This window comes from Podarcis erhardii, assembly GCF_964252035.2.
Source record: "Podarcis erhardii genome assembly, chromosome: 15".
Lineage (NCBI taxonomy): Eukaryota > Metazoa > Chordata > Lepidosauria > Squamata > Lacertidae > Podarcis > Podarcis erhardii.
Genome location: NC_138505.1, coordinates 19,109,497 through 19,124,826, shown reverse-complemented (window position 1 = coordinate 19,124,826; position 15,330 = coordinate 19,109,497). Strand labels below are relative to the sequence as shown.

The 15,330-nt window shown below is 51.6% G+C and overlaps 2 protein-coding genes across 6 annotated transcripts in view; one reads left to right on the top strand and one right to left on the bottom strand.

The window, feature by feature from the left end:
• The window catches only part of SIPA1 (signal-induced proliferation-associated 1), a 35,721-nt gene extending 25,318 nt beyond the window's left edge, over nt 1-10,403 (top strand). For all 5 annotated transcript variants that reach the window (XM_081841743.1, XM_081841745.1, XM_081841746.1 and 2 more), the window contains 9 exons: nt 819-1,416; nt 1,707-1,981; nt 2,861-3,088; nt 3,966-4,056; nt 5,128-5,296; nt 5,431-5,529; nt 5,773-5,851; nt 6,109-6,190; nt 8,812-10,403. In XM_081841743.1, the coding sequence (XP_081697869.1) occupies nt 819-1,416; nt 1,707-1,981; nt 2,861-3,088; nt 3,966-4,056; nt 5,128-5,296; nt 5,431-5,529; nt 5,773-5,851; nt 6,109-6,190; nt 8,812-8,964 (1,774 nt within the window). In that variant the 3' untranslated portion in view covers nt 8,965-10,403. The remainder of the gene's footprint in view (nt 1-818; nt 1,417-1,706; nt 1,982-2,860; nt 3,089-3,965; nt 4,057-5,127; nt 5,297-5,430; nt 5,530-5,772; nt 5,852-6,108; nt 6,191-8,811) is intronic.
• A 2,633-nt stretch (nt 10,404-13,036) lies between these two features.
• LOC309331058 (insulinoma-associated protein 1-like) lies at nt 13,037-14,757 on the bottom strand. The gene has a single exon (XM_081843047.1). The coding sequence runs from the start codon at nt 14,496-14,498 to the stop codon at nt 13,653-13,655; it is 846 nt and encodes a 281-aa protein (XP_081699173.1). The 5' UTR covers nt 14,499-14,757; the 3' UTR covers nt 13,037-13,652.
• Nucleotides 14,758-15,330: the final 573 nt, after the last annotated feature.

Sequence of the window (15,330 nt, the reverse complement as noted above, 5' to 3'; positions counted from 1 at the left end):
CCAGCAGAGGGAGCTGTGAGGCCTCTTCTTGAGTGGTTGTCAGGGTAACGCAAAGTTCAAAAGCCTCAGGCTTTGGGCCTAGTTCCTTGATCAGTTCAGTACGGAAGGCCTAGCTGCTTTTGGACTCAGTTACTGTTATTGCCCAGTAGTTTGTTTGTTAGCAGGTTGACTGCCTTAACTGTACTACCCCTCTGGTTTGGTGGGCATGTAGCGAGGCCCATAGATCCCTGCTCCCAAATATTGCATGCTGTTTTTTAAGTAGCAGGTTTGGAAAACTAGGATTGCACGGGGTCACTCTCTTAGTTTAGACTGCTCCCCCCACCCCACCACAATTGTTTCCATCATGCCGCAACAACCTCCCAGAGGTCACATGCCAGTGTTTGGCAGGGCCGGAAAATGGGCAGCGAAATTGATGTGACTGTTACCTTTATATGGTAGGGCAAGTACCCCCAGAGTCAAAGGTTCCTACAAACACCTCTCTCCATCCTCACAAGCAAGAGGCCATTATCAATGTTCAAGGATATTTCTAGCCAGATAAAAGCATTTAATGAGAGCATGAGGCAGGGCCATTGAGGGTTAGCACCTAGGAAGAAGAGGTGTACTGTGGGGAGAGTCATAAGGGCTAGAAAGCTGCTTTTAAAATATATATAAATATATTCAAATGGAAATTCAGGTGCCCAGAATGCTGAATCCTGGGACCAATGCAAAATTATTTCAGTGATGCAGAGGAATAAGCGATTCCATTGCATTTTTTTTATTTAAAAAGTGTCCTGTGTTCTGTCTTCTTCTCTCTCTCTGCGAATGGCTGCTCCATTCAGTGTGGCTGTCAGCTGCACCAAGGACATCCCACGCTTTGGTCCCTTCATCCCGGCTGAGAACTCCTTTGCCAAGGGCCCAGCTTTCCGAGACCTCCTGCTCGCCAAGGCGATCAACGCAGAAAATGCGGCCGAGCGCTCAGGGAAGTTCCACGCCATGGCAACGCGCACCCGCCAGGAGTACTTGCGAGATCTGGCCCTCAACCACGCCACCACCAGCACATTGGAGGCCTCCTCGTCACGCTTGGCCCTCATCGCTTTGGCTGCAAAGAAGCGCGAGAAGTCCAAGGCGCCAAAGGGGGCAGAGGCACACAGTGCAGGGGCTTTGGTGTGGGGCGTGTGGGCACGGGATGGCAGTAGAGGACCCGAGAGCAAGACTCCTGAGCTGCGGTGCCTGCTGGGCATCTCGGCTGAATTTCTAGTCCTCATTGATGCCCGTGAGAAGAGGGTGGTTTTTAACTGTTCCTGCCGGGACATCCTGGCTTGGACCTTCTCGGAAAGCTGCACTTTGGACCTCTACTATGAGACAGGGGATTACATTTGCATGCGTGTGGATGAGGGTCAGGCCTCTGATATCCGTGACATTGTCCACCGGCTGCAGGTAATAATTTGTTTTCACCCACTCAGGGGTGGTGGTGGGATGCATAGCATTATTTGAATTCAAAGTGCTGTGGTGCTAAATTTGGGTCCTTTGTGCTCCACTTTCTGAATTACAAATGTGGGGGGGTGGTGACTGCTGTTAATTGGCTGTGGGAAAATACACTCTCCATATGCTTAGAGGGGTTCTTGTGCTTATTATTACTCTGTGTGTCCCAAGGCTATACACTGGCTATAAAAATAGGCTCTTTGGCTTAATCTAGTCGCCACCTGAACTATCTCCCCTCTCCCCAGCTGGTGACTCGGGGTTGCGAGACGCGGGAGCTGACCCTCTTGCGGAACGGGGTTGGCCAGCTGGGCTTCCAGATGGACCCCGAGGGCTTCGTGACGGAGGTGGAGCGCTTCACCTTTGCTGAGACGGCTGGTCTCCAGCCTGGGGCCCGCCTGGTCCGTGTCTGCGAGAGACCCTTGCCCAGCCTCAGCCATGCCCAGACCTCTGAGCTTCTGCGCACTGCCAAGAAGGTCACCATTACTGTCGTACCCCCAGATGAGAATGGAAAGGCCCGGAGGTGAGTACACTTTGGGGGTGGGAGAGAGGAACACTCCCAGGCCCAGTTTCTCATATTTGCTCTCCGTGGTGTGTTGCTTTTAGTTCCAATTTCTTTTGGGTTTGCCCAGTGCCTAGTCCTGGCATTAAACCCCTTTGCGTAAGGTGCCTGGGGTCTTGAACTAGAGATAATAGCAGCAGTCCGCTGGGACCTGGCTGTCTTGGCCATAATAAACTTTCTCATTGGTGGCAGCTCGACTTTGAGATGCTCTCCCCAGGGATGCTTGCCTGGCTCCTGCTTTGATGTGTCATTTTAATGACCTGTATTCCCCACCCCCCGGCCTTTTAATTTAATTTGAACTGGGTTCCCCTACGTTTCCCTTCCTTAGCTTTTGGTGTATTTGTGTGTGTCTCTCCTTCTTTTGGTGTAACTGTATATGCTTTTAATTTATTTCATTGTGTTGTCCAATTTTACATTCTGCCCCAGGACTTTGAAGAGCAGGATTTAAGTCTCTGTAATTAAATAATACATAAAATTATTCTGTGTGCAAAACAGGTGCCCTTTTGTCTCTTCCCTGCTCTAGAAATAAGAAGGTCTCTTTATCCTTCTTAAAATGACTAGCTTGATTGGAAAGTAGTGTGATGAAATGGATGCTGCTGCACGACAGTTGTGGATGAGCCAAAGGCAGCTGCTCTCTCTGCAGAGCCGATAGAATAGCCTTGCTTCCCTTTCCTCCTGCTCTGCAGCCTGATGGAGTGGCTGCCGTTAGGTGTATCAAACTAGCCCTCTAGTCCTAATGGAATAGCTGTTGCTGGACGACACTTAAGATTATTCCTCCACTCAGCCCACAGGATGGTGCTCTGATGCCTTTGTCCTATTCCTTTTTCTGTGCATTGGCAGAAGTTTCTCGGAGCTGTACCTAAAGTCTCTACAAGAGAAGAGGAGGAGTGAGCCACCAGCCAGCGATGTGGAGTTGACCAGGCCGGGGAGTGAAGCAGGGTTCAAACCTGCCACGCTCCAGCTGCTCCACTCGCTGTCCCTGCCAGATGGGCCCCCTCACAGCCTAGCAGAGGAGAGGACTGAGTTTCTGCGGAGTCATAGTGACCGAACGCCCAAGCCTCCAGACCCGTGAGTAGCACTAGTACCTCCAGCCGCTTTCAGGGCTCATACCCACTCACCTCTTCCCTGTCACATCCAGCCAACTTCCCTCTGCCTCATTCCATGGATCTTAGGAACACAAGAGACTGCTTTATTCAGTCCAGGCTATCTGTTTTTCTAGCTTGGCATTGTCCACTGTGCTTCAAGTGGCAAAGGATCTTGGGCACACAGAGCTTCCCCTGATCTTTATAACTGGAGAAGCAGGGGATTGAACCTGGAATCTTTGCTTGCAAAACAGTCACTCTGCTACAGCCCTTCCACCAGTTTTATCTTGGGTTAGACGTGCAACCCTTGTCTGGTTTTTTTGCAGGGATGTAGGAAACTGCAAAAGGCCTTTCATTGCTGCTCCAAGCTTCCTCTCTTTTCTGCTACTAGAAGCACCTGTAGAGAGAGAGAGGCATGGGATAAAGGGAGTGTGGGGGTGTGTGCATGTACACCTGTAAACATGTCTTTTCCTCAAGGCCCATGAGAACAAGGTTGCAGGTAATTGGAGGGGTGAAGAGGACTGCTAACATTTGTCAGTGGACCAGATTCCGCTCTGCTTTTGTAGCTCCAGCAAGAGGGGGAGAAGGTTAGGCATCAAAGAACAGAATAACCTTATCCCTTCCTCTGGCCATTTTTAAAAAATGTGTGATATTCAGGAACCAAGGCTGCAAAAAAAGGCAGGGTTTCTTACAAGATGTGTTTAGATCTAAATCGGACTGTTATGTGTTGGAAAGCATTTGTAGGAAATGCTGTGACTTGGTTCTGAGACCTCAGATGTGGTATCAGCAACACATCATCCTTTTAGCATACGTTCTCCATTCCTGCCTCCATGTCTCAGTGTCTGGGGTCTCATTCTCTGCAGGGTGCCACCTCAGGACATCCCTGTCCTGCCAAATCCCCCTCCGGATCTCATCCTGGCTGCCACGCCCAAGCCCTCTTCAGATCAGGACACAGTAAGTGTTTGTCTTCCCTCTTTGTACCTCTGTTTATGTGCCTTTTGATTTTAACATTAATAATAGTCACAACAACCACTTTAAATAATATAGTGGCATCTATGTTCGTGGTGATTTACAAGGAGCATGTTTGGCAAGTTCCTGCCTCAAGGGGCTTACTGTCCCAAAGCAGACACAGGGGAGGCAACAGGGGAGGGATGTGTCTCAGGCAGAGGAAGGTCTTCCCCTCCTTCCCCTTCCTGATCCTTTTAACTGGGGGTGCTGTGATTGTGCATGGGACATTCTGCATCAAACTGTAGCTCATTGGTATGGAATCTCCAACCCACGGGCCTAATGAGGCCTCCCCATGGCTCATGAGGCCATTTTGGCAAAGCCACACCTACCAGCCCCTTGCCTGATGAAGGGGTGGCCATTTCTGGCTATGATCCTCTGTGCAGATGCAATTCCCCAGCACAGCTGCACTCCCTCTCCAACAGTAGCACCTGAGGCAACCCTTTAAAGTGGAAGGAGTTGAGTGCAATGTCACAGTATGTGTGTGTGTGTGTGTGTGTGCGCACACACGCAACCTGCTAGCATTGTATAGCCTGAGGCATCAAATATAAGAACATAAAAAGAGACTGCTGGATGAGACCAATGGCCCATCTAGTCCAGCATCCTGTTATCACAGTGGCCAACCAAATGCCTGTAGGAAACCTGCAAACTGGATCTGAGCACAAGAGCCCTCTCCCCTCCTGTGGCTTCCAGCAACTGGTATTCAGAAGCATTACTGCCTCTGACTGTGGAGGCAACACTAGGCCCTGAATTGCACCCCATTTGTCTAAGTCTATGCAGCATACACGTCCCCTTCTCCATCTTCTACCCCTTGTAGCAATAGTATAATTTTGCTAGTTTATGAGGATTGGGAAAGAATATCCTGTTGCTGCTGTCTTAAGAGGGCTGGAAAGTTTCTTAAAGAAAAAAGAAAGCCAAAGTTTTCTCAGGAAGCTGGATTTTGCACTGTGTGCCACATTTAGTTGCTTGTGCCAGATGGCAGAATGCACAGAGGGCTGTTTTTTCTGCTCTGCTTCCTAGGACCATCCTGGAGATCCACTTGTAAACAAGAAAGAATCTGTTGTGGGCCAGGTAGCCAAAGGCCCCGAATCTCTGCCTCCCGAGGAAAAGACCTCTCCACACTTGGAGTCCAGAGAAACAGATAAGTTCCTGCCGCGGACACTTTCCCTGCGGAACTCCATCACCAAAAGTAAGAGATCCTCCGCCCTGCGCTCCTTCGCTGCCCCCATTTCCCCAGGTGCAGAGGCACTGATGTGGCCACACCTGGGCGGGCCAAGGGTTTGCTTGAGGACTGAAGGCCTTGCCCTCTCCTTTATCCCCCAGTCCTCTCTGAAGCTGGAGAGTCCCTGGAGGATGAGTGGGAGTCCATTGCCAACTTGGCTTCTGCTTGCAACAGCATCTTGGAGGCCCTTTCCAGGGAAGGTGAGTGATTGTGGGGGGCCAAACCAACAGGCTGGCACTAGCTGCGGCAAAAGTCTTGGAACTTAGTGTAGGGTAGCATCCTAGGAACACAGGAAGGTGCCTTAGAACAGGTCCTACTTGAACCTGGGACCTTCTGTGTGCAAAGCCAGAGTGCTGCCACTGAGCTATGGGCCATTCCCCTATCTAGGGCTTTCCTCTTGCTCTGGCTGAATCTCTTACCTGTGCCTCTTTCTCCATCCATAGGGCAGCATGTGCTGGAGAGCAGGGAATCCCTGTGCACCACCGTCCAGAGGGGCACGAGCCAGCAGCAACCCAATGAGGAGTAAGAAATAGTTCTCTCTGTGTGTATACAAGGGGACAGGGAAGAGAGATTTGAGCATGCTGGAGAGGTTCAACTGTAGGGTGGGGAGACCTCATCCGTACGGCAGCTCCTTGAATTCCTTCTCTCCATTCTGCAAGGCGTAGCAAAAATATATACATCTTCCTAGTTACATAAAAATGTGAGAACAATCATTTGCCAGGATAGTTAACATCAGTGTCTCCCCACCCTGGTTCTCCCTTCTTTTCCAACTCTTTCAGGTCCCAGTTTCCTCTCAGCCTTGCTGATAAGGTCCTGCATTTGGAATCGACACTCAAGAAACTACAGGAAGATCTTCAGAAGGTGAGGTTGTGAGCAGGAATGTAAGAGGCACAGAGGATCAGACCAGCAAGGTTTTTGCAAAATTTACCTTTGAAAGGTATTCCCCATTCTCCCAAAGTTAGAGCCAAACTAAAAATGACATTAAATTTTCTTTTGCACTCTTAAAAAAAGAGCAGCTGCCACCCTTTTGAGAGGGAGGGGAGGATGCAAGTTATCAGGATCTCAGCTGGCTATTGGCACTTTGGAGGTACTGCACAAAGAAAATCCCTTTCAGACAAGCCACACTTTTACCTGCTCCACACTTGACATCAGGTGTAGGGCAGGTGGGCATAGTTTCCCCAGAATGGACTTGTGGGTCAAACTGGGTGGATATACGGGCTGAAAGTTCCCCACCCCTACTGTTAACCATTTGTTCATCCCACATTTTTGGGTGCATTTCCCCATCACTTTCCTAACTGCAAATTTTATTTCATTTTTTTAAGTGGATTTGTTGTGCTAGGGCAACAGAGAACTTTAATCCCCTTTAATTATGCAAATCTCAAGTTCTGGTGTGCATTTGAATCTCTCCCACAAAATTCCAAGTCTGGAGGCACCCAGAGTCTTTGCCCTCCTGTAGGCAACAGCCCTTTGGGTATTTGAAGAATTCTCCTCAGTCTTTTCTTCTCCAAACTAAAGATGCCCAGTTTGTTCAATATTTTCTCATGGGACTTATTCCTCCCCTGAACCAGTTTTAAATCATACGAGGTATTGTACCTGAGGCACATGTCACTGGCTGCTTCTGCAGTCTTGAGGAACGGGTACATCTACCACAGCAGCTTGTTCTGTGAAAAAGCCCGCCTGGCCATAGCTATATCTGTTATCACAGGGGCAAGCGAGCACAAGGTAGTTCAGGATCTATTGGTGGATATATGGGGGATCAGCCAGTGTTTTTCATTCCCCAAAACAGCAACAACTAAAACAACTACTCCACCGCCATAAATAAAAATAGGTTGCTGAGAAAGAAAACTTGGGAAAAAAGCAGAACTGGGTTTTTGTGGAAAAGGGCTTGTGGACTTGGCATCTGTTCTGATGCTGAGCACAAATTCCTGGCCTGTGTTTGTGCTCAAAAGGCAATTTGCTCCTTAAGTCTTAGTGTCCTTCCATCCACCTGAGCTGCAGTTGTGCACCTGATTCTGGTTGGCAGACCTCAAGATTCTGGTAGAACAAGCAAGTAGGTCCCACAAGCCCAAAGGCTGCTCAGCCCCTGGGTTATCTTTGTATAAATAAATGCAGATAGAATGAAACCTTTGCAGTGAGGGAACTGCCCATAATCTTCATTCCCCCCCTTCAAGTCCTGCAGAAATCCATCAGATTTGTTCATGAATGTGAACCATGAATTCTTCCCTTCCCATTTTCCTTTAAAAATCATTCTGAAAGGAAGAGGTTTCCTCTTAAAATAGCTTGGCATCCACCTATAACACCCTCACCCCCGGGTATGTGTCATTATCAGGACTCGCTGCCCAAACTCAGACATTGCAGACTGTCTGGTTTCCCTCCCTTCGTAGAGATGTGGGTTTCCTTGTTTGTTTTTTAGTCATAACATGTGGAACTTTCTCCTCAGCAATGTCTGAATTAATGAGGCCTCACTAGAACAGTTTGTGGGGTATTGCCTACAAAACCTCCAGTCACAATGCATTTATTAATCTCTGAGGTGCTGAAGAAACTCCTGAGCAGTCTTGCTGGAACAGATCAGTCCAGTTGTCATTCAGGAAGCATTTTCTAGCCAACAGGTTCCATCCTTATCCCCCACCCCCGCCACTCTGGTGGGCCTAATTTGACAGGGGGGTAGTGCCACCTTGTTGTCAATCACCTAACACCATAGTGACATCAGGTGATGCTGCATTTTGAGGCCCCAGTTGTTTGTACTTCAAAGCCTAGTGTGGGGCTGTTTGAAAACCCTTTTCGAAAGGGTCCTGGTGGTTGGTGGTTTCCAGCCTCGAATAGAATGCTGAAGGAGAAGGGGGCCTAATGGAGCTCCTGGGGGCCGAGTGTTCCTCCAACAAGACATAACAACCAGGGAAGGGCACTGTCTTCCCACCCCCTCAAGTGCTATTTATTTATTTGTTGAATTCTCACCCAAAGGAGCCCTAGGCAGCAAACAACAGAATGCTGAAGCAATACAATTAAATACATTTTTTTTATTTATTAAAAAAAAACATTTAAGAGCATCTTTTTTAAAAATCAGCTAATAATTTCAGGGTTGCTGGGAGCAGTATCTTTTGGACATCAAAAGCCTGGGTGAGCAGGAACGGTTTAAAATTCCTCCGGAATGTTACACTGATGCAGAAGGCAAGATGCACCTCACTGGGGAGGGTGTTCCACACATTGGGACCCACCACTGAGAAGGTCCTGCTGTGAGTCAGCATCATCCAGAAGACATACTGTACCAACAGCAGCAGGATCTGCTGTCTAGGCATGCGACAGGGTCTCTCTTGAGGACCTCGGCGAGGGTGTGGCTTCATATGGTCAGATGCAGGCTTTAATTGTTGCAGCAACAGCAGCCTTGTCCCCTCAGCCTCTAGATGGATTGGAACCAAGCCAGCGTAATGGGGTGGAGCCCCTATGTGTTTTTGAGTTTCCTTTCTTCCTTGTTTGTCCTCCAGGAGAAGGCTGAAAAGGCTGCATTGCAGGCGGAAGTGCAGACCCTTCAAGAGAACACCCAGCGCTTGAAGGAAGCGTCAGAGACAGCGGCAGCTCAGCTCAGCCAGGTCACACAGATGCTGGGCGGCCCCCCAACGCCTCCCCACTGCCCTTGAGGCCCTCTGACCTCCCTCACACCTTTGGGGGCCTAGGAGGGGGTAGCTGGTGCTCTCTCTCACTCACTTGTTACTTGGAGCACAACAGAGACTTTTGACAGGCTGTTCCAGTACAACGTGCTCCTCCCCCCCCCACTTAAGCCCTCCCTCCACTAGCCTTTGATGTGGCTAGTGCTACAGCTCTCACCACTGGTCGGGGGGTGTTGTATATTCCCGAATGGGGGGTGGTTGGGTGGAAGCTGAGGTTTGGGGGCCCAAAGGACACAGGGCTCAACTGGCCACCTTGGGTGAGGTGGAACTCTTTGGGCCCCTGTTAGTGAACAGATTGCACCTATCGACCAAGGCTTGCCACCCAGTTCCTTTCAGGGGCTACTGCCCCACCCCCTTCCCCAATTAATTTGTGCACCAGCCTGTAACCTTAGTTTGGAGCCATACAAGCCTCCTCTCCAGGGTGGGGTTAGGGGTGGGAATGGTTGTCTTGTTGAGCATCTTTTTAAATTTTTTTACAAACCAAATTACGATTTTGGACCCTGGACTTTTCTTACCACCAGCCCCCATGGAAATGCCACCCTTGTGGTTCCATCGGACAAAATAAAATAAAATAAATTCACCAGGCAATAACTGCAGATCGCCTTTGAGGAAGGGGAGAGTGTGACATGCCCAGGTTGACGATTTGCCCTGGGCAGAGGTGTGTACAGTGGTGGTGCTGGAGGGAGAAGGATTGAGCAAACCTTCCCTCACTGCCTCCATTCCCTCCCTCCCTCCCTCCCTCCCTCCCTCCTCCTCCCCCCAACCCATCCCAGCACTGATTTGGGACTGCACAGGGGGCTTCCTGCCTGATGGAGGCCTTGGCCCGCATGCCCGTTAACTGTGAAGTTTTTGAAAGCTGTGACACAAGCCCTGCTCCCTCCTTGCCCTGTGTGGTCCTCATGTCCACCTCTTCTTGTAACCCATCACAGATTCTTCCTAGGTGGGGGCAAGACAATCCAGCTTGCTGTTTTATCTCACCGCCTCCAGTGGTGCTACCCATTGCTCCCCCCTCCTCCAATTCTGCCAGGGGTAGCCAACATGACGCCCTCCGGTTGTGGCGGACTCACACCTTCCCGAACTATTGGCCATGCTGACTCAGGCTGGTTGGAGCTGAGAGCCCCAGCAAGATCCAGAGGGCAGCTTGTTGGCTATCCTGATCTTGGCCCGCCCCACCTCGAGAAGCAAGAGGAGGTGGGGCACCCTTCTCCCCCTGTGCCGTTTTGTGTCTGTGTGTCCTGTACATATTTTTCCTTCCTTCCTCCTTGGACCAAGGTTAAGAGAGGCAAGGGGAGGTGGGGAATCTTGTTGTCCGTCTGTCTGCCCCACCCCAGCCTCCTGCCTGGATTTGAACTGAATGTACAGACTAGCCGTGGCCCTCCTTGTGCAATAAAGTCTTTGGTCTGCAGCCACATGCCGTGGGCTCCTTTGTCATCTTTGCTGGCAACTTTTGGGGAAACGGGCGGCCTGGAAAAATGTGGGGTGGGTGGGTGGGTGGGTGGGTGGGTGTACGCTGCTGGTTAAGCCGAGGGGAGGAAGTGGGGGCACGGTTTCTGTGATTCCATCTAGGTGAGCTGCCCCCTCCGTTTTAACTTGCTTTTCTCCTTTTGTGTCCCTGCGTTCTCCCCACCCACCCATATCCGCTGTTATCAGAGCTAATGCTCCCTATAATTCCAGGTAGTTTGCTTCCGAATGGAGAACAGAAGCCACTTCCTTGCTTGTCCAGACTCGCTCCTTTTAGGAGACTTGCAGTTAGTGGTTTTGTTCCTTCCTTCCTGGCTATATAATTAAGTGGGCTAAATCTTAGGTTTGGCTGAGGACATTTCATAATCAATATAATGGACTCTGCCTGGGTGAGTCCTTCGCCCACCCTGCTCTCTGACCCCTTAAGTGTTTCCCCTTCTGCTCCCTCTACCCATTCGCTCTTCTCAGCCTACGGCTTGTTCCCTTCCTTTCTGCTTAGCCCCCCTGTCTCTTTGTTCTTTGCTCTACCTTCTTCCTGGGTCCTCTTTCTGCTAGTCCTCAAGTCACCTTGTCTCCCTAGCTTTCTCTTTGCCAAGGTCCATTCTGCCTATCTTCAGGCCCTCATGCAAAATGTGTCTTTCCTCTCAGTGGCTGCAGTGTGTGTCAACCTTCTATTGTCAGCAGCTCCCTCTGAGCAGGTTTCATGTCAGCACAGCAGTGTGTCTGTGCGCAAACCGCAGCTTTATTTTGTGGATTGCCATTGCATCTTTTGTTTTGTTTTGTTTTAAAGCATGGGGGCGAGGCTACTTTTCATGCACAGCAGCGCCTTTGACAAAGACCACGTTTTGTAAGTGGGAAAAGTATGCAAGATTCCGGCCTGCACAGATCTCTTTGTTGTTCCCGTTGGAAGAGTCCAACAGCTGCCAAAGGCTTCACAGGTCCTTTCGCCAAGAAAAAAGTGGAGTGGCTTAAAAAGATGTGGCTTAACACACATCGCCTCAGAGTGTAGCGTGAATGAAAGGGGCCAGTTCAGCAGATCAAAGAAGAGGCAGCTGCTTCTGAGGTTTAGGATCCTTGCCCATTCAAGTGTGTGATGTGGTCAGCTTTCTCGGAACCTCAGCGTTTGCTTAGATGAAGTTCCACTTGTGCCCACAGAGGGCCACTCCTGAGGATGGGCTCACCTGGACTGTGTGAGGGCTGCCCTTCTCTCTATGGCACACACTATAATCATAAAGGGTCACAGCTGGCATTCTTCTATGATATGTCACTGGTGAAGAATGCTTGTGGTAAAGGAACACCCTTTCGGAGAGCATATGTATCTGTGAGAGAGAGAAGACCTTCATGCCCCTTTCACAACTTTGCCCTGAGCTTGAAGGGACAAGTTGTACATTTACAAAGCACATTCGGTCGAGGATTCGTAACAAGCTATCAGCCTGATCCAAGCGGTAACCTTTCTGTAATGCCAGGGCTTAGCGAAGTGATAATAAACAAGAGGGTGCCCCTGAGCAAGTGCAGACAGCATGCCATGCTGCTGAGTAAACACACACACACACACACACACACACACACACACAGTATTTGACATTAAAAGAAAGGAGAGCACCCAAATAAAGGCTGTGCCGTCCCTTTCCCAAGCTCAGAGTATCCTTTGCTGTTAGAAAAGTTCAGGAGGCCATTTTTTAAAACTCTGAAATCATGACTAATTCTGAGCATATGGAGAGGGACTTTCCACCTCTTCCCCCCTCATAATGAGCAAAGGTCTTTCAAACAAGGCAAAGGAGGGAGGGACCTACCCCCCACACCATCCAGCTTGTGGGTGGTGCTACAGGGGAGGCTGGAGGTGTAGGATGACACAAATGCTTAATGACAGTGCATTAAACAACACGAAGTGCATTAAACAACACGAAGAACACACACCCCGGTTTTACTGGACTCTGTGCTTACTGGGGTAGAATAATTTGAATGGGCTTCCGAGATTCATGAAAATGCTGCTCTAGAATGTGCTTTAGAATGAACGAGGAGTTTGTGGATAAGTGCATATTTCTCCTAACTCAAGCTTACACATGCAAGGTGGCAGAGTCCTGAGGCTCTAAGTGCTTCCAAGAATAACGCATGTGGAGTGATCATGTTTTTGAACAATCTCCCATGCAAAGAAAAGGCTCCCTGTCAGCAGAAAAGTAGTGCATCAGCAACAGGCTTAGGCAGGAATGTTCCTCGCTAATGACTTTTTCTTACTTGGAGAAAAGCATTTTTTTAAAAAATAAAAAATTACCCAATCTGCAGCCAAACGTAAGGGGTACAATCTGTTTTCATTAAATGTGTCAAAGCTTCAGGTATGAAGTTTTACCCATGTTCATTGATTCTGTGACATTGTGTATGGATTAACAAATCTGAAATCAAAACAGCAGATTTGTTTCTGAATGTATTCCAAACACATTTGGAAGAAAGCCACGTGGTTTCACAAGCATGTCTACCACCTCTGGCAATGAGACACCATGTGTCCAATAATGCAAAACTCTTACACAGAAAGAGGAGAGACAAGGCAGGTTTGCCCTTTTTTTCCCAAAACGCTTCTTTTACTATCACACAATCACAATCTCAAATTCCAGCTGTCGGCATTCTCACTAATACCCACTTCCTATTCCCTTGCACCCTGAAAACCGCACTGGAAGATCAGTTCTTCACTGGATGATGCCTCTTGCATTTCAATCTGTTCTTGGGGAGGCTGTACATGCTGGGAACCGCCATTCTCACTGCACAGTTTCAGCTGGAAGCTGGGAACTGAGAAAACCGAGATTGTCTTTGTACCGGTAATCTGGCGCCACAGATCTTAGTTCAGGGTCCATGCAAGAATCCGTTGTGAAGTGCAACAGAAGTTCTGCACTCTGGCTCCCAACAAATAAAACAATACATTTAGGTCCCCCGCAAAGGCCGTAGCAGCTTCAGAGTCACACTGAAAAATCATCGAGAAAAGGTGCCAGCCTTCGGATCACACCGAAGTTCGTTTTCTGTCCTGCAGACTGCGGGTGATGGAGAAAGGCCGGTGGCACAACACGGGTGCCTGGCTAGCCCTGGCTCCCCAATCCGGAGAGCTGGGGCAGGGGCCTGTGGGGCCAGGCCTTGGCAATGCTGTCCCCCCCCCCCCTTCTCAGCACTCTCTGAGAGGGCGTCCTCGATCCCGGTCCTGGCGGGGTTTCTTAAAAGGGTTTCTTGGGCCAAGGGGCGAGATTGCCGCGGAGGCACTGGCTTTCGGACAGCACCTGCCCTCCGGCGCTGTGCAGAGCCAAGTGCTTGCCAAGGTAGGCCCGGCGGCGGAAGCGCTTGGGGCAATGCGAGCAGCAGTAGCTCCCTTCGGCGGCGCCGGGGTGGGGCAGGGCCCCCTGGGGCGCGTGGCCCGGCTCGGGGCTCTCGTTCTCCTTGGTGGTGCCCCCCGCGTGCCCGCCGCCCCGGGGCTTGTGCCAGCGGCGGTGGGAAGCCAGGTTGGCCGGGCAGCTGAAGGCCTTGCTGCACTCGTGGCAGCGGTACTCGACGCGGGCGATGCGGGAGCAGCAGTGTTGCGCCAGGGCCAGCGGGCCCGGGTAGGACTCCTGGCACAGCTGGCACACGAAGGCGCCCAGCAGCACCACCGCCCCTCGGGCAGGGGCAGCGCCGCCGCCGGCCCTCTTGGCGGGCGCCAGGGCGCTGGGCTGCTTAGCCGACGGCGCGCAGGCCGACCCGGTGCCCAGAGCCTGCGAGGCGCACGTCGGGGCGGACGCGCCTGGGGCCGGCGACCCCGAATGGAGGCCCCCTCGCTCCAGACAGCTGCCCAGCGTCGCGGCGCTTCCCGCCAGGCGCAGGGGGCCAGGCCCTGGGGCCGGGCAGTCCGGCAGCCCCCCGGCCCGGGGCAGCTTCCTTGGGGCGGAGGAGGGCAAGGCCCAGACCCCGCCGGAGACCAGCAGGCCCGACGGCACCCCGCCGCCATCCACCTCCTTCTGCGGGGTCCGGATCCGGTAGGAAATGGGCGCTTCTCGACGCGTCCTCTTCACCAGGAACCCCCGGGGCATCTTGGGCGGCTGGAAGGAGGGCGGAGAAGGGCGCTGGCGCTTAGCCCTTGGGCACCAGGGGCCTGGCACGGCGGCGCACGTCGAGGGGGCTGCTGGCACCTGTTGCTGCTTTGCGGGCCCTGCAAGAGGAGAGGCTTCCAAACTTGGCGCAGGGGCTCTCCCGCTTGGCGCGTCCGCTCAGGCTTTTGTTAGCCGAGGCTGCTGCTGGTGGTGGTGGCGACGTCGGCGTCTCTTGCCCGTGCCCGCCGTCGTGTCTTCAGCGCGGAGCCAGCTGGCCTCTGGGAGCAAGCACGGCGGCTGCCCCGCTCTATAAAGGCCCGGGCGCCTATTGTGCTGGCTGGAAGCTGCAGATGGCTGGTGCGGGGCAGCCAATGGGCGCTGCGCTGGTTGCGTGGCTGCGGGTCCCGTGGGGGCGAGCGGCAGATGGGAGCACTGGCCCTGGCGCGTGGGCCCTGCCATTATGCAGATTGGGGGCAAGGGGTGGCACACGCCGGGCCGCCACAAAAGGGGGGTGGGCTGCGGGCTGATCCCCCAGGGAGGCTGACAGCATCAACGGGCCAGGCAGGGCGGGCGGGCGGGGGTCTGGGGAAAGGTTAACCCTTTGCTGGGCCTTTTTGGAAAGGCAAGAAAGACGAACAAGGGACAGCGAGCAAATCTCAGTTAAGCCTGCAAAGCCCGTTTTTTCATCCACTGCTAAAAGAAACGGCCGGAGAAGAGGAATCGGCTGAGTTAAGGGTGTATGAATTTATTTGGCTGGAGAGCCAGCGCTCCTCGGTGGCTTGGAGCAAGTTCACATCAACACTACAATTGCCATTTGACAGAGTCGGTAGGT